This window comes from Castanea sativa, chromosome 12 (genome assembly GCF_040712315.1).
Source record: "Castanea sativa cultivar Marrone di Chiusa Pesio chromosome 12, ASM4071231v1".
Classification (NCBI taxonomy): domain Eukaryota; kingdom Viridiplantae; phylum Streptophyta; class Magnoliopsida; order Fagales; family Fagaceae; genus Castanea; species Castanea sativa.
This window is the reverse complement of record NC_134024.1, coordinates 47980351-47999022: the sequence shown is the minus strand read 5'-3', so window position 1 is coordinate 47999022 and position 18672 is coordinate 47980351. Positions and strand designations below refer to the sequence as shown.

The following is an 18672-nucleotide window of genomic DNA, read 5'->3' as shown; positions in this document are numbered from 1 at the left end:
AAATGGTAGACTCATCTATAAGTGATCGACAACCACTTACAGTCTGTCACGTCGTGAAATAGTATGTGGTCTTAGAACTACGCTAATTTTTATAAAGTTCACTCGCTCCAATGCTTCACCCTCACAATTTTTTTGCAACAATTATTATGTGACAGAGTGTGAGTGGTGAAAGAAAAATAGTGAACTTATCTATAAGTGATAGACAACTACTCACAGTCTGCCACGTCAAAGTTGTGAAATAGTGTGTGGTCTTAGACCTACACTACTTTTTATAAAGTTCACTAGCTCCAATGCTCTACCCTCACAATTTTTTATTTGCTACAACTGTTATACAACAGACGTGAGTAATGGAAGAAAAATGGTGGACTTATCTGTAAGTAACAGACAACCACTCACAATTTACCACGTCAAAGTTGTGGTACAAAGTCATGAAATGGTATGTAATCTTAGAACTAGGGTGAGCTCAATTGCAAACAAGCCAATCCCAAGTTCCCAACAATGATTCTTTTCCTCCTCGTTCAAGTAAGCTCCACCATGTATACCCTCAAAGAACAGAAGCATTTATGGCACTTCTAGATCCATTGACAAATCATTTATGGCCGACTGCAATTCATGAAATTGAAGGGATCTGACCCAGATTTCCCATTTGAAGTCATTCACAATCAACGCTTAGAGCCTGTTTTACAAGCGCTCTTGGGCCAAGCCTTTTATGTCTTATGTTCTATATTTGTGTTGTCCAATATAGCTACCAAGAAAAAATAATCTTGCTTGGAAATAACAATTTAGATAGAACAAGAGTTGAGCACAAAGAAATTAAGGAATGCACTACTCACATGGATATAACAATTTCAACAAAGTTGCCAGGAAAATGAGACTAAATTATAGGTGTTTATATAATTATGGTCAAGTGAACTAATAAACAATATGTTCTCCAAAAATGTGGTAAATACGCTACATTCCTCTTCTCTGTAGCACATTCGCAAAGCATTTACCAGGGAGCAGTTCTTGACGCTGACTAAATAAATTACTTCCTCACCGGCCTTGCCATTATACATGTTGAAACACCCTCATCTATCACCATCTTTTACAATACAGATGTGGCTTACATGATAATCCAAATCAAACATATGTAAATGTCTACTTAGCATTCTGACTGTCTCAGATCATAGTAACCATGTAAGACTTACACACAGCACCTTACCACTCACAAATGATTCTCCTGGGAATGCCTTCTGTGCTCCCTATCTGGATAACCTACTCGACTCATCCTATGTCCATCTTCTATAGAATCATGGTTGTAACCCGGCACATAATCATGCCGCTTCTTCCCCTCCAACTGTCTATCCAGTGGACTCCCACCTTTTCTCTTGCGGCTATTCGGCATAGGCGAAGCATCATCTAACATCTCTCCCTCTTCTGCATTCTCTACTTCCAGTCCCCTTGATGATTGCCCTTTTATGCCAATGTGGTTTTCATCTCCAATTTCCAAATGGTCCTTGCCATAATCTAAATTCTCAGATTTCGACCAGCCTTGCCTTCTATCACGCTTGTTTTTCTCATCCTCAGCTGCCAATTCAACCCCATCTTCTAGTTCCCTCTCAATAAGATCATCCTCATCTATCACATCTTTCTTCCGTGTAAATTCCCCACGAGACTTCCTTCTTTTCTCAAGTGCCGCCTTAACCTTGTCCTTGTCAATCATCTTGATCGCTTCTTTGGGTGACTGGCCAAGGGGACCTTCCCGAAGCTCCAGATTTCGACCAACCATGCTGCTGGACTTGCGTGAGGCACCATCATCCCTCCACTCTCCTGGTTCTGCAGTCTCATTTCTCCCACTATTCCTTTCTTGGTCTTCACTCACAACTCGCTCTGCTCCAGGCTTGGATCTAATTGGAACTTCTCTCATGTTCTCCTTTTGGGGCATATGCTCAAGATGCTGACTATCTTTAAATTCTACATCCACCTTGTGATCAGTAATAACACTACCCAACTCTGCACTCCCATTTTCATTATTTTGATTTTGCATGCTTCTTGGTGGCATGCCATGATGGTCAGCAGATAAATGATCAGGCATTGGACGAGATGATACTTGCTTTGAAGCTTGTTCCTCATTTACAGATTGAGATTTGCCAGGGGTTCGATGACTTGACCCACCACCACCACTTCCTTCCACTTCGCTCCCCTGGGATGGGGGCACCCTGTTTTGCTCATAGAGTTCCAGCATTTGATTACTAACCTCTGCAAGATAAAATAACAATAATGATTAAAGAGAATATTTAGATATATCCACCTAATGAAAACTCTAAAGGACAGCCCACCACTTGAACAGAAATACCCATGGCAAATCTTTTATTGTATGCCACCTAGGGGAGGTGGCAACTTCTGACCTTCATCAGGCGACAGAAGCCATCCACTTCTATCGTTCTTTCCATACTGCCCAGCAATTTTATTGCTAGGCACTAGCAGAAGGAATGATATATAAAGGACAGCTACAATCATCTGGCTTTGGTCAATTTTCACTATTCTAAAAGGAAAAATGCTACCGGCAAACAACAGGAAGCATTTTAGCCATAGGGCTGTTAAAGGCTGTCCCCTTGGGTCTAAATAATTTCTACTACTAGATAAAGGGAGGAGACCAACCCTCCAATTGGCGTGGGGTCACATCAAATTCTTGCCACCAGACCTTCTCACCATCCGATGGAAGCTTCACTTTGAGGAACTTGGCAGCAAGGAAAATGGCACCTGCCGCAATGTGATGAGGCTTAAATTGCAGGCAGAGCGATGTTCTCAGCCTGCAAGCCACTTTCCAGTGTGTGAAGAAGAGCAAGAGAAGGAAAAGAAACCATTGAACTGTAATTATTAAAACTTAGAAGAAAAACCATTGGGTCATACCCGTCATTCACAAAATTCCAAGCAACCTGAGCAAGGGCATTCTGAGCAACCTTGAATTTCTTTATAGCTTCAACAAGGGGCTTATATGGGTGGTGAACATTAAGGTCAAAACCTAAAGTAGCAAGCACAACCCTCTCCCCAAGTAAAATTAGCTCTTTTTGTTGCTCATATACTTCCTGCATGTAAGATGAGGATCAATGAGACAACTACAAGAACAACTACAATACATAAAACATTAAAAACGCAGAGAGCAATAGAACTGAAAGGTATCAAGGAGATAGTTTACCAATGGTACAGCTGTTGGTGTGAAGAGTGAGGAGGCTGGGTAAGAATTTATTATTAAAGGAGGGATAGGGAAAGAAATTTTATAAATATGTATATTATGGCACTTCAGCATAATTATTTGCTGGGTACTGTAATTACCAAACAAACAATCTCTTTTAAGTGGATTGCAAAAAAGGACAGGATCATGCTCTACCTGCATGGCTACCTTAGATTGACTCTTAAGTGAAAAATGAACAATTAGAGGTTGCAACTTGAATAAAAAAGGTGGCAACTTGAATTAGAAAGGTGGATGTCATGAGAACACGAATTTATGGAAAGATAATCAATTAACATGAGAGAAAGTAGGAGGTAGAGCTGAAGTACTGGAAGTAACAACTCAACTAGGGATACATTAATCTCAGGAACTACACAAAAAACAGGTGTAAGCACCATCAGTAAGTGAACACCTTCTGTTTGATCCTCTGGGCCGCAGCAGGATCTTTTTTGTGGATTATCTCATATGAAACAAGAATAACATCCTTAAGCGGACGAGGAGTTTCTTCAACCTTCCCGGCCAGGAACATACACACAGTTGCAATAGTCTGCCAAGCATATTAATGAAGTTAGGCATAATAACGGATGGATGATCACTTCAACTCAACTCTTTTAATTTTCTTAATTAATCTACCCAGTTTAAAATTTACTCAATGAGGAAATCCATAAGGGGAAAAGCAGCAATGTAAAAAAAACCTTTTGACATTACACCACTACCATCATATAGACTGTAAATTCAGTAACTACCACAGCAAGTACAACTAAATGTAGATCAGCATGAAAATCATTTAAATAATTATGTTATTCATATATCAAAATCAAAAATGATATCAATGAATAAAAGCTACAATAAAATTATTAAACTAAATATATTGAGCTTGTATTATTGACATATCAATCAATAACTAAAGAAAGGTATACCACATGGCCAAACCCTGCTTACTGAGAAAAGTATCAATCGCTTGGCACAAATGCAGAGGCCACTCCAGTCTGTAAAATCAATCTAGAAAAGAACAATCTGACCATTTGTCATACAGATCAACTGGGATTGACACTAGATGGTCGAAGAGACAGGTGACTAACCTCAAGCATTCAATAATATCACATTGTCACTTCAAACATACAGTAATGAATAATCTAATTAAAACCACCATTTTCCAAACCATGAAGCTTTGCTTTAAGAGTCAGCATCCAGTAGAGGACCAATTAAGGGTCATCACAGTCAAAAAATAATTTCTGGGATTCTAGGGTCATCAAATGTCTTAAAATTGATAATACATCATATAGAAGAAATTCATTATTGGAAGTGACTTGAAGATCACCAGCAAGAATTATGGTGTAATGATGTCTTTTTGATTGGCAAGTTACGTACCCAATGGGTCTTGGACACAAGATCACACCCTCCACCTACCACTTATAAAAGGGGGTGCCAATTCAGCTGAAGCTCATTGGCAGGGTGACTCTTGCTTGAAAGACCTTTTCCCAGACACATTTCTTTTAACTGGGTCAAAGATGCTTCAGTTGGCTTCATATCCAGGTTGTTCAACATAGATGGGAGTAAAGTACTAGAATATCTTGCTTTCCAAGATTTGACATTGGAATATGTGGCATTTCTTTTTATAAGTTATGTGGTTGAGTTTCTGTTGCAATTTTCCTTAAGTAGAGGAAAATATAAACCACTTTGGAGATGGTCTGAAAAATTTTAGGTTACAAGTTAAGAGGTTCAATGTTAGGAACCGTTTCATGCTAAAAAGGTTCCGGTGGTGTGCAAGTTCCCTTTAAATAGTAAAGTGTGATACCCCGAATCATGTGAATTGAATTGGATAAGACTGATAAGTGTGTAGTGGGCAGGCGTGTGGTGAGTCCCACCCCAGCTGTTTACTATGTCAAATTGGGTTATACAAGTGATAGGATGGTTACAGAATCAATTTCCTCTTTGAAAGCCTAAGGTGAAGGCAAAGCCAAGAATAAATGTGTCCATAGTACTCAATTAGGTTTTTATATTTTATTTGGTCATTATAGAGTCGGTTTTCTAGTAATTATATAATTATTGGGTATGGGCCACGGGTTTTCTTATATTAAAAGTAACTCTTACTTATTTTATCGGCCTTTATGTGCAGACCTTGATTCAATTCAAATAGGGTTTGGTTTGCTAGTCACAGTCCAAGTTCTTCCTTTTTTATCCTACTTCTAGAAGTAATAAAATGGTCCATATAAGTGTTTTGAGTTTAATAAAATGGTCTGTATAAGTGTTTTATTTACCTCAAACAAGATGGAATTGATTAATAAAAATATTGAGTGTGTTGCATATTGCAGCATATTTGCCATTCTCTTTTGTGTGTTCTTTTCACCCAATCTTTTTCATGTGGCAAGAAAGAGTGAATTACCAGTCAAGGCACAGTCTAATGGTTGGAGGCTTGGGATGAGCTGTAGATTCAGGCATCCTAAGTTCAATCCCCGTTAGGATTATCACAGTTCTAGCGGGTAGGGTCGTGTATTTGTGATTTACTCCCCAAGAGTGGGTCCAAAGGAACTTACCTTGGTAGGTTTGACCTCAAAAAAAAGGTGAGTTGAACCAAGTTGAGGGAACAAAAAAGGTAGAGGACCAAAATTAACACTAGTTAAAGTAATAAAAAAGGACATGTCAATTAAGGAAGTAATAAAGAGTGTGATTTTAAATAGAATAGAATGGAGGAAAAGAATACAAGTGGCTGACCCTAACTAATTTGTTGAGGATCCATGGCCAACTCCAAAATCTTGGAACTCCAGGCTTTGTTATTGGTGTTTTCCTTCCCATACTATAGTATGACTTTAAATAAAATACAATAGAGGAAAAGAATACACATAGCTGACCCTAACTAATTTGATGACGATCCAAAGCCAACCCCAAAATTTTGGAACTCAAGGCTTTGTTATTGGCATTTTCTTTGCGGTACTATTCACTAGTACTGTTCATACAGTCACTAAACACCCTATGATTCTCTCTTTTTCCACTCTAACACCTCCAAATCAAGCCATTTCTTTTATCAATCACAACCACATAACACCTTGAACCCACAACCACAAATTTCTCAATTGGTCCTACCTCAGCAAGTGATTACGAAGAGTCACAATTGTAACTTGACTAGTCCTTTTATCAATCAAAACCCCACTTTTAAGTACTATCACAACCAAATAACCCTTACTTCAACAATCCAAACCTTCAAACCCACAAATTCTCCTAAAGCCAAACCCACCAATACCACATGTAAAAAAATTCCTCAATTTTTCTCATGAAAACAAGTGATTACAATGACTAGTGAAGGGTGTTATTCTTGTTTCTAAGGCATGGCACAATGACTAGTAAAGCATTAGTCACATTTGATCATTGCGTCACAAACGATATCAAAGCCAACCCAACTAAGGGCACTGCAGCACATGGAACTTGATGAGGACGTCAAAATTTAAAAAGGGGAGAATGTGATACCCCAAATTATGTGGATTGGATTGGAGAAGTGTGTTGAGTCCACTTTGAGAGTTAACTAGGTTGAACTAGACTATGTAAGTGCTTGCAAGGTGAAGCACCCCCCCCCCCCCCCCAATTGTAACGTGATTAGTCTTTTTGAGGCATGACACAAATGTGGCCAATGCTTCCTTGGATCATGACAAATGGATGTACTACTCAATGGGACCACATATCCTAAGACATGCCATTTCATGAGCTGCATGAGAGCATAGTGGGTCTTACATCGACTAGTGACACAGAGGTTGAAATATATCTTTGGACACCCCTTCCCCGTTAAGATAGCCTTTAGGACTTCAAAAATATAGGTTGATACATAAGGTACCTCAGAATCTATTTATTTATTTTGCTAGGACAACATTGTATAATATTTGTAGACTATTGATCATCTTTTACTATATTGCTTAATTACAAAAGAGATTTGATCGTTTGTGTTTTTTTCCCTATTTAGTCTCTTAGATTATGCTGACCTGCTTGAAAGTTGGCAAGGGACAGTTGGTTGTCATGCGAATATTAAAGTTGGATTGAGCCTTTATCTTTAATATCATTGCATGATTGGATGACTGCATTAGGCAGCGTCCATTTCACTTCTTTGATTGATTTCTTAAAATCTTTCCATTCTTTAGTAAATATTTAGGAAAATATTTCATACAGTGTGCTTTTGGTCCTCACCCTTTCCCTAAAGAAATTGTTTTACCTAAATTGGCATAAACAATAGGAAAAAATTTGAACAATAATTATTATTTTTTTTAAAAAAAAACTTTAAAATAGAATATATTTCATAAGCAAGAAAGTATGACAATAATAATATATTCAAATTCCATGACTTCAACAGCTGATTGACATTAGATTGGATATAAAGCATTAAAAATTATATAATTTTCATAACTTGATAAACCATGTTGGATTGCAACCAAAAGCAATTTCCAATTATTCCTAGTCACTCACCATTACACAAACAAGACAATTTATCCTATAAAGCACAATAAAAAAACACAAGAAAATAAGACTGCACCATGTATTTAATACAAAAACCAAACCAATGTCCACAAACATTCGTTACACATTTTTAAACCATATCATCAGATAAAGCACAAACATCCTTCATACAAGAAATTTGCACAAACTCATTAACACAACACAGAGACTTCACACAGTAAGGAAACTTTGAAATACCCAATTTTCCCATTATTAATCACACTTCTCCTATTTAAAATCTCACATTTTTACTATTCAAAATTAACTCATTTTTCATTCAACAAGTATCATTTAGTGCTTACCCCTTTCCTTATTGGATGAAGTGTTTTCATTCTACAAAACTTATCCAACATTTTTTTGATATGCTTGGCCAATAAACCATTTTCTTTCCTTTTTGTTTTGTTTAGCCAAATATATGTAAAAATATTTTTCAAAGCATCCATTCCACTTTTTTTATGATAAAAACCTCACCAAGGCAAAGCCTTTTGGACCTACCCCTAGGGGGTAAACCACGGATACACAACCCCACCCACTAGAACCGTTTATCCAAGGGAACTCCTGTTGGGGATCAAACCTAGGATGTTTGGGTCTATAGCTCATCCCCAAGCCTCCACCAACTAGGCCACACCCTAACGGGTAGCATCCATTCCATTTGTTCTAGAAAACAATGAAATTCTCACATGCAACATCTTTAAAATGCTTTCCAATGTAAATCTATTACTTGAATTTCACACCATCAAACAACACTACAGGTCATCGACAGTTATGTGATCCATCACTAATGCAATAAATTAAACAAAGACCAATGCACAACAAATTAAAAGTTCAGATGAGTTAATTGCAAACGTAACCAGTTATTCAAGAGTTATTAAACAGCCTACCCTTCTGTCATTCTTGGCGTGTGATTGGCGAAGAAAAAACCGATGACAAAATATTATTGCTGTGGCTATGGTTACCTGGGGCCTGCATTGAAAACGAGTTCAGTCAAAATGTAATTCAGGCCATGTCCTAGAGAACAACAGATATGTTTTATAGTTAAAGGATATACCAACAAATCTATTAATACATGTGCTCTAAAAAAATCACACCCAAAAAAAAAAAAAAAAAACTTAAACGGTTTCACCCCTGGAGACTAAGCAAATGGGTGTAAACCATAGATACAATCTAGATATGTCATATGTGAGAGTAACAGGAGTCGAAAAACATTATTGCTACATGTCACATTGGTTTTATACTTTTTTATACCACATTTATTTTAAACAATCTTCTTCAACATTTTTTTTTAAAGTAATGAAAATTTATTGATCAAAATGGGGGGTGCACTCGGGTAGCAGTGCAATCAATCTTTCAAATTACAATGCTCAAGCATATCTAATAAATTAGAATAAGGAAGAGATTTAAAAGTAACACTCTAATCCAGTAAACAATCGAAAAAGAGGGATTTAATCTCAAGAATAGACCGCTCACTTCCCTCAAAGCATCTCGCATTCCATTCATGCCAAAGACATCACATAATGAAATGCCAAAGACGTCACATAATGCAACGCGGTACAGCCCTCCAAAAAACTATATTTCAATGTCTACCAAAGTGACCTTCCAAGCTGCAAACAAATCAGGGACCCTCTGCAGCATAACCCATAGAAGACCAAACAAACTCCACACACCAATGTCCATAAAAAGGGGTTGGGGGGTGGGGGGGACTATAGACTAAACTCTCTCCACCACACCAAAAACAATGTTGCTTTGTGCATACATTGAGAAGAAAAAATTTGATTTCTCTTGTTTGGCAAATAGAGGTCAAAGAATAAGCTGCTACGGTCAGTTGGTGATACAAATACTGCGAGGTGTAAGAGTCACAATTCATAAAGAAGCCACAATGAAGGTACATGTTCCAAAGCAAACAAGAGGTAGTGTTTGCATGTCACCAAAAAATAAAAACACATTGGGGGGCCCTTGTTCTAAAGACTAAACACAGTAAAATTTCACCTATAGGTCCTATACTAGTTCTTTTTTTATTTATTTTAGAAACAGGTCTATACTAGTTTATGATGAACAACTTATACAAAAAAATATTATGATGAACAAAGTGAATAAAAAGTATATCACATCCTTTACAAGACAAAACCTCTTTCAATTGACACATTCATTTCCAGAAACACAGGCCTTCAAACCATATGGAGATCTCCTTCGAACTTTCTAGAATCTCTAGTAGTACATAATTAATCCCCTTTAGCTCCACAAGAAGTCTTATAACTCCCTACCAACTAAAATCACAATACAACAAAAGAAAAACAGAGTTTTTTTATAAAGCACAACCCATAGTGCTAATCAATTGTTTATACTGTCTCTGGTGCCTATTATTTGGTTGGCTACACTTACCAACAAAGATTCCTCATTTATTTGATGCTTTATGGAATAGCAAATATTAACCTATTCCATCACAACCGTTTAAAACAAATAGCTTACAAATTCTTCTATGAGTTACACAAGCTTATCAAAAAAATTTGACCTCCATAATGAGGGAAATTGGATTAAGGGTTTTGATCGAAAGGAGTCATGGAGGTGATTGATATGAGTAGGACAAATTCCTACCCCAATAAAGAAAAAGTTTCAGGTGAGTGAAACAACAAAATGGATCTTCTTCAAATAGATAGCAGCAAAACATCATTATCTCAAACAAGCACCAAAGCAATTCTTGGATGAAAGATGACTATTTTATCCATAGAGATGCCACTTACTAGTAACAATGCCCCTCATATTGTTAAAATCCAACATTTGTCTAACATCTCAACAAGCCTGTATCATATGTAATTAACCATCAAAGAATATGCTCATTTGCAGCTTGGATTCCCATGTGTACAAATATCTACCTCTTAACATTACGACCAGCAATTGTTTATTCATAAATTTCTCTACTCCATTGGAATCCCATAGATTTTCACAATGTTTTAGATTTAGTGAGAAAAACCAGCATCGTGAAAATAAGAAAAATCAATTTTCTAATCAAGAGGCAGCTTGTGATTCTAAAAATATTTATTCCATCAATAAGATGACTAAATTATTACATATATGATGTAAATAACAACTTAGATAGATAGATCATGGACCTTCAACTCTACAGGAACAAAAAATCCAATAAAATAACAATGCATCAAGTAAATAACTCTTATTTTCTTTTTCTTTTTGCAATTTAACTAAAAACTCAAATCAAACATCAGATTGTAATCATATCGAACTGAGACTGACAAGAAACCAGAAGCGTAGCACGTTATTAGTAAAATATTTTGTAAAAAAACAGAAAATAGTTGATAATTATGAACTTACACTTTTAGCCTCATTCCCAAATCCTGCAAAAATGTGCAGTATGACTTGCGTAAATATGTTTCTTTCTTCAGGTCAATCCCATCTCTTCTTGATGGTGAATTTTCTTCTATTTCCTTTCTGGACATATACCAGCGACCCGATTCCTCTTGCCTGTCCTGAGAATTTCTTGAAGACCCACCATCAGAAGTTCCATGATGTGATGACTCCCCAGATAAAAGCCCAGCCATGTTTGTCTTGAAAAAGAGTATGATATAATGGCCAAAGATGCAACCACTATAGCAAGCACAGGAATTTTATCTGCTCATGGAACAACAAGACAAGTCAGCAATTAAAGACCATCTGAATACAATGTACTTTTTTCTTCTTGGTAAGTTACACACACACACCCAATGGGTTTTAAACCCACACGAACCCTTCCCCATAGAACACAGAGGAGGTTCCAGCTGAGCTAGAGCTCATTGGCCCACCTAAATATGATTTACTATAATTACCACATATAATAATCCCTTTTATTTTTTTATTGGTAAGTTAAAAATGCCTCACCTTATCCTCAACCCTATTCAAATTGGACAACATATATGTTATTGAATACTTCAAACTCATTTTAGTTACAGAAAATGCTAAACCACAAAAATCATCAAGACAACTCAAATCCCTGTTGTCAGTAAACATCAAGTAACAAAGCATTACAAAATCACTTTTAACATTATGGCACAAAGCTTAGGCAAAATGTCAAAAACAGTACTCAATAATCATAAACCCACAACATCCACTTTTTTCTAAGTTTGACTTAAAATAAAAAACAATAAAAAGTTTAGCCCCACAAAGAAGACAAGTACTATTTTTTTATTCCTAATTCCCATTTTTACTATTGAAGAAATCAAATTTTGCTAAATATGATTCTTTAAGACGTTTTAAAGGAATAAAAATCATTCGAGTTATCCATGGTTTACTGAGAGAGAGATTTTCATTCTGAAGTTAATAACCCAAGCTTTAAAATAAAATTGGGATTTTTTAGATAATTTTCAGCCACACCAAACAAAACCTAAGCTAAAAGCTTCGAAGCCAAAAAAAAATTGAAGCTTCAACAATTAAATATATGAAAAATCATACATTTCAGATGATGAAACCCTATTAATAAAATTTTAATAATTTTTCAGTCAAATCAAACAAAACCTAAGTTAAGCTTCAAAGCCAAAAACAAATCAACAAAGCTTCAACAATTAAATACAGGAAAAATAACACATTTCAGACCGCAAAGACGTACTTTTTTTTTTTTCTCAAGTCTTCAAATTCCAAAAAATTTCGGGTTCTCTCAATTTCCCTCTCCTTTTCTCGGAAACCAAACAAAGGGTAAAGAAAATTAAGCTAAAAAGAACCAATTATAAAGATAGATTAGGTTACGAAAACCTAGAAAAATCGAATTAAGAGAGAGAGACAAAGAGCTAGAAAACCCAAAAAAGTAAAACCCTAGAATTTAGAAAGTGAAGAGAGAGTAAAGGTCGACGAAAACGACGACGTACCTTAGTTGTAGCATCCTCCTTTGGCTCCTCCCTCTAGGGTTCTCTCTCTCTCTCTCTCTCTCTCTCTTCGCTCTGTGTGTGTGTGTGTGTGTGTGTGTGTGTGTGTGTAAAGATTTGAGATGTGAGTCAATGTGTTGTGAGAACAGAGTACAGAACGCGAGGTCTTGCAAAAAGGCGTAACCTTATAAATAAAGATTCCTCTCTCTACACGGTTTGGTCGGGTTTTATAAAAAATAAAGGCAAAATTATAAATAAATAAATTTTTTTTTAAAAAAAAACATACAAAGATTCTATCAATTATTAACTTTATTTCCTATCAAAAAAAATTTATTAACTTTATCTAGTGTCTTTTTTTTTTTATAATTCCAAAATACCCTATTGGACAAAATTCACTCTATATTAATATTAGTAAGTTGAGAATTTAAAATTTTATTTTTGACTTAATATATAAATATTTACATTATAACTTTACTAATGTTTTTAATAGGTCTGATAATTGAATAAGAAATTTGGAGTTTAATGTCTACTTATACTAAAAATTGATTGTTGTTTTATTCTGATGATAAAAAACTATTATCCAGAGTCGACGTAATAGATTGAAACTCTCTCTAAAAATTCATTAGTTATAATAGGAATTAGAATTAGAACATTTATCTGTCATGAACATATGTGTTGACCAATTGAGTTACAAAAATCTTGTTATTTTTATTTTTAAAAATTCTAAAAAGTACCCTCTTCTCAAATAAATTAAAAAACAAAAAACTCTTTAGCACCCTTTTTTTTTAATTCTCTAAAATACCCATATAAAGAAATTTTATAATATATTTTTAACTATTCTTAAAAAAATAAAAAAACATACATTGAGGACATAGAAGGAAATTAAAAAACTCATTGGAGCAGGGATTGATGTTTTTCCAAAACAATCTCATAATATTCAAATCTCACATCCAAACCAAATCCTACTATCAAAAAAATTGTTACACAAACTCAAACTTTCTGAGCAAACAATTTCTAAAGATTTCCCGTTGTTTAGGTTTCTTCCTAATTTACTTTCATTTTATACAAAACAAAAATTGAAAACATATTATTTGTGTAACAACAATCAACACTAACAAGCCAATGGATCTGATAGTGATAAATTTATTTTTACTTCTGGGGTTCTTTCTCCTTTTCCATTTTCAAGATAAGGATAATACCCATGATAGAGGAGTTCTTGATGAGCAAGATTTGATTAATATTAAATGTCTGCTTGGATACTGCTTATTACTGAAAACTGAAAATACTGTAACAAATTAATTTTTAAATATATAAATAGTATCGTGGGACCCAGTTTTAAAGTTGATTTTCCTGAAAAAAGTACTTGTGATTCTTGTGAACAATGCACGGGACCCATTAAAAAAAAGTTAGCTACTAATAAACGCGTAAAACACGCTTTCCAAATGTACACTGCTACTAATGATTTGCCACCGCCCAAAAATGTGGACGAGGCCCTTGAGGGCAGTGGTGGGAATGACTTTTGTATTCAAGCTCAAACATTTAAAATTGATTTTACATTCAAACTCTACAATTATAGCTAGGTCACTCCAATTCCTATATTCCCCCCCCCCCCCCCCCACAAAGTTCTCACCAAAGATCAGTACTCACATTCTCTTTCTTATTTGGGTATAGGATGGCACTTTTCCCTCTCTCTCTAATAATTCATCTTTTTTCTTTTTTGAGGGGGAATTTATCTTTTTTCTTAATTTGGGTATTAGCCATGTTTTTTTCTTCCTTTTTTGGGAAAATGTTACCAATAGTAATGAATTGTCATATTTGATTACTTTCTTGGAATGGAAATATTAGATATTGAGTTAAAACATGGTTGTTTGGAGTTGTGGAAGACTTTTTCCCATTTTTTGAGTTAAACCTAGATGCCTTTGTGTCCTGCTCATGCTTAAGAGGTGTGCTTTATGACACAAAAATTTGATATAATTAATACTAGAAAGAAGATTTTGTTGCCATTGTTTTGTAACTTTTGTTTCCTACTCTAGCATGGTTATGGAGGAATTGTATCAATGCAACTATGAGTTTTGAATGGTAGTGTAACAAAATAATTTGTTTGATTTCAATGGAAATTAAATTTAAAAATAATCATGTATTCATAAAAGTGTGATAACCACAACTGGGTAAGTCAAATGAGCCTTAATATGGTTATTTACTGTTGAGGTCCATTTTGCAACTTGTATTTAGGGTTCATTTGGATAGAACTTATTGCTAAAAACTAAAAATACTGTAGCAAAATAATTTTTAAATGTATGAATAGTGCCATGGGACCCATTTTTAATGAAAAAATTGATGAAAAGTGATGTTTGTGGGTCTCGTGAACAGTACACGGGTGCACTTTTCACACAAAAAGTCAACAAAATCGGCTAAAAAAAAAAAAAAAAAGTTGAAAACGCGCAAACACAAGCGCAAAACGCTGAATCCAAACTGACACTTAAATGGTAATTTCATGCCACAAAAGAAAGATTGTAATTTTGACTGTTTGATTTTTAATTGCTTCAAATAACATAAATCTCAAAGTCATAATAATCAAAATGACATACCACATGTATCAATTGGACTACTACATTGAAAGATATCACTAAATCAAGTTATAACAGTTAAGTTAGATCCAACCACATATGATTATGACTAATTAATTTTGATTGATTTAATTTAATTCCAATTTAAATTAATGACATGTCATGATCCTATTGGTTAAAACAAAAAATAACAATGTGATTGCATGCACGCAATTCAAATTGGTTAGTCAACATTTAATAAATTCCTAATTCTTGGTTGTATTTAATTGCGATTGGAAGAATTAAATGTTAATTATCTAGTCTTTAGTTCCAACCAAGGTCCAAAGGCAAAAATTTGGAAAAAATCTAAGCATTAATTGCAAATTGGAGCTGAAAAAATGAAGGAAATTAGGCTGACCTAGGCCTAAGTGCCGATCAACACTTGGCCAATCATTCATCTGTTGGACATATTAATTTTGGCTTAATTGACCAACACAAGCCAAGTGCCAATCACTTGGGCTTAATTGACTTCGTCTTTTTAATTTTGGCTCTCTTTTTCCCTCGACTTGCATTAATTTCAAGACTAATTGCCTTCTTTTTTGGAAAAGAGATGCTGTATTCACAATATTTTCACAACAAATTACAGGCAGTTAGTTGTTATTGGTTTAAATTTGAATATAATACTAAAATGATTTTTTTGCCCCAACAATAACAACTAATAATAACTAACCACCTGTGATTTGTTATAAAAATGTTGTAAAAATGTTGTAGACATATCATTTCTTTTTTTGGAATCCTCCTTTGTCTACTGTATAAACCATGCCTCTTCATTCTCACTTCATGTAAAACCCTCGATATAAAGGTAAAGATATATTCGGATGAATCACCAACTTGAGGGGCATTTAGGCAAACTCCACTGATCAAGTGGGTGTGGACCAATAAACTAAAGGTCGGCTGAAAAATGAATTAATTTGGACAAAACACTTATTTGTTTTCATTTTAATCCAATTAAAAAAAAAATTGTTCTGAGTTGCATTTTAATCCAAACTTTAGATAGTTAATCTAACAATTGAAAGTTTATGGACTAAATTATGATACAACCAAACCATAATTTATCCTATAATTTATGTGTTACGTGGGAAGAAAAGTTGAATTGGATAATATTTTTTTTCAAAAGAGATAAATGAACCTATTGGTTCATAGGGAAATAAGACAAATGTTCCCTATTATGTTATTTACCATCATCGCATAAAGAATGAAAAGGAAAAAAAAAATGGTCAATTATAAATTGCATCCTTCAACTTTGCCTAAAATTTTAAATCATTATTCTAATTTATTTTCACTAATATTAGTCATCTAACTTTCAACTTTGTTTAATTCAGTTTTCCCATTACTCTTCATCAACATTGAGATCCCAAAATGATGTAGTTTTGTATTGAACAAAGTTGAAAGTTAATGACACAATTTTGATAGAGACTAATGGAAACTTAATTAACTTAATTGAATATATTTAAAAGTTAGAGAACTGAATTGAACGAAAGTAAAGCAAAAGAACCAAATTTTGACATGTTTAGGGTATGTTTGGTTGGAATGACTTTAGGGAGGATGAAAAAAAATAAGTGAAAAAGAGGAAAAAAAATGGGTGGGAGGGCATTTTGGTTGAGAGGGAGAGGGGGAGAGAAAAATGGTAAAGTTCAATTATTTTTTTATTTTTTATTTTCCTTTCTAGGCCTACTAAAACTAAAGGGCCGTTTGGTAACGTTGTTCTAGTAACGTTATTTGTATTTTTTGAAAATACATGAGTGAAAAAGTGTGTAAAAATGGATGTAATGTTGTTTAAAAACTGAAAACACGTTGTTAAACTACTATACCAAACGGGTCTTAATATCTTCAAAATGGAGAAAAAATGAGAGTAAAAATGGGGTGCAAAATTTTGGACTAAAATGCCTAGAATCTACAATGTGTTTTTTGTTTTGCCTCTTTCATTTTTTTTCCCTGACAACGTTTTTTTTCCTGTAAGTTCTTTTTATTTGAAGTGCTATTTGTTTCTTTATTTTTATAATTAATTTTCATCAGTTTTGGATTTTTTTGTTTTTGTAGGGGTTATTCATTGTTTTTAAAAATTACTTTTCCTCAGTTTTGGGTTCTCGAATTTCTTGTGTGTGTGTGTGTGTGTTTTAATGAAGTGCCCATTCATGTATATATTTTTAATAAAAATTTAACAAAGTGTTTTTTTTTGTCATCTAACAAAGACATGATTGTAAATTTATATAAACTATATTTTTTATCATCAAATTTTTCTTCTTAACTAAACAATTTTTTTTTTTTCATCCCTTTCATTTTTTCACTCTTCCAATCGAACACAAATGAGGAAAATTAAAATATCTTTTATCATATTAATTTTCGTTTCCACTTTTCCACTTCCCTAACCAAACAGAAACTTAGGGTATGTTTGATTGTGGTGAAAATAGGGAGAGGAAAATATAGTGGAAAATGACATTTTCTATTGTTTGGTTGAGAGAGAGAGGGGGAGAGAAAGGTGGTGGGGCCCACAAGTTTTCTCTCCTCCTTCTTCAAAATACAATCTCTCCAAATTGGAGAGAAAATTGGAGTGAAAAGTGGAAAAAATATTTGGACAAAACTACCCCCACCTCTTTTAACGTTTCTGGTTTTTTTTTTGGACTTTTCCTTTGTATCGCTGGCTTTTTGTTTTTGTTTTTTTTTTTTCTTTTGTCTTTCTTTGGTTTTGTCATGTGGCGGGTTCTTCTTCTTTTCCTTCTTTTTTTTCTTTCTTTATTTTTAGTTTTATTATATTTTTAAGAAAACACATGATTTCTTATGCTATTTTTTTAAAAATATAATGTATTACTTTTTATTTTATTTAAGTGGGACATAATTGTAAATTTATACAAATATCATTTTCAACCAAACCAAAAAGTTTTCTTCTATCTCTCAACTTTTCCATTCTCTTAACCAAACACAAATGAGGAAAACTAAAAATTTCTATTCTCCTATTTTTCGATCCTCCATCTATTTTCTATCTTTTTACTTTTCCATCCTTCCAACCAAACAGACCCTTAGGGTCTGTTCGAGATCTGCTTATTTTGTTGAAACTGAAAACTTTTTACTAAAAGTACTGTAGATAAAGGTAAAAATTAGCTTAATAGTACCAAAAAGTGCAATGGGGCCATGAATAGTAGCAAAAATAATATGTATAGTAAATAAACTAGCTTTTTAAACTGAAGCCAAATGCACACTTGCCTTCATTTGGATAGCATTTTCAACTGCTAGTTGCGCGCTTGCTTTTCATTTTTATGAGTCCTGTGTACTGTTTACGGGACCTGTAAATTACTTTAAAAAAAAAAAAACTAATTTTAAAACTAAGTTTCACGGCACTATTCACACATTTAAAAATTATTTTGTTATAATATTTTCAGTTTTCAATTTTTAATAATAAGCGGTATCCAAATAGACCATTTGAAAGAATAATTTGTAATTTAGCCAAATAAAAGAAACTCTCATTCTTTCTCTGGATACAAAACCCTCACAAACCAAACAGACTCAATGATCAAACAAAGCCCAAGAAAAAGAA

General features: G+C 34.1%; 1 protein-coding gene across 2 annotated transcripts; it reads right to left on the bottom strand.

Annotated features, from left to right (window-relative positions):
* Window positions 1–869: 869 nt before the first annotated feature.
* Window positions 870–12738, bottom strand: LOC142619352 (cyclin-T1-5). 2 transcript variants are annotated; one of them, XM_075792427.1, is made up of 7 exons: window positions 12538–12738; window positions 11015–11311; window positions 8572–8653; window positions 3624–3758; window positions 2893–3068; window positions 2641–2792; window positions 870–2238 (listed from the first exon to the last, which is right to left on the bottom strand). In XM_075792427.1, exons 2-7 carry the CDS (start codon window positions 11239–11241, stop codon window positions 1205–1207), a joined length of 1806 nt encoding a protein of 601 aa, XP_075648542.1. In that variant the 5' UTR covers window positions 11242–11311; window positions 12538–12738; the 3' UTR covers window positions 870–1204. The 2 variants fall into 2 exon arrangements, with proteins under 2 accessions (XP_075648542.1, XP_075648543.1); XM_075792428.1 differs by lacking the exon at window positions 3624–3758 and having other exon boundaries at window positions 12538–12736.
* Window positions 12739–18672: the final 5934 nt, after the last annotated feature.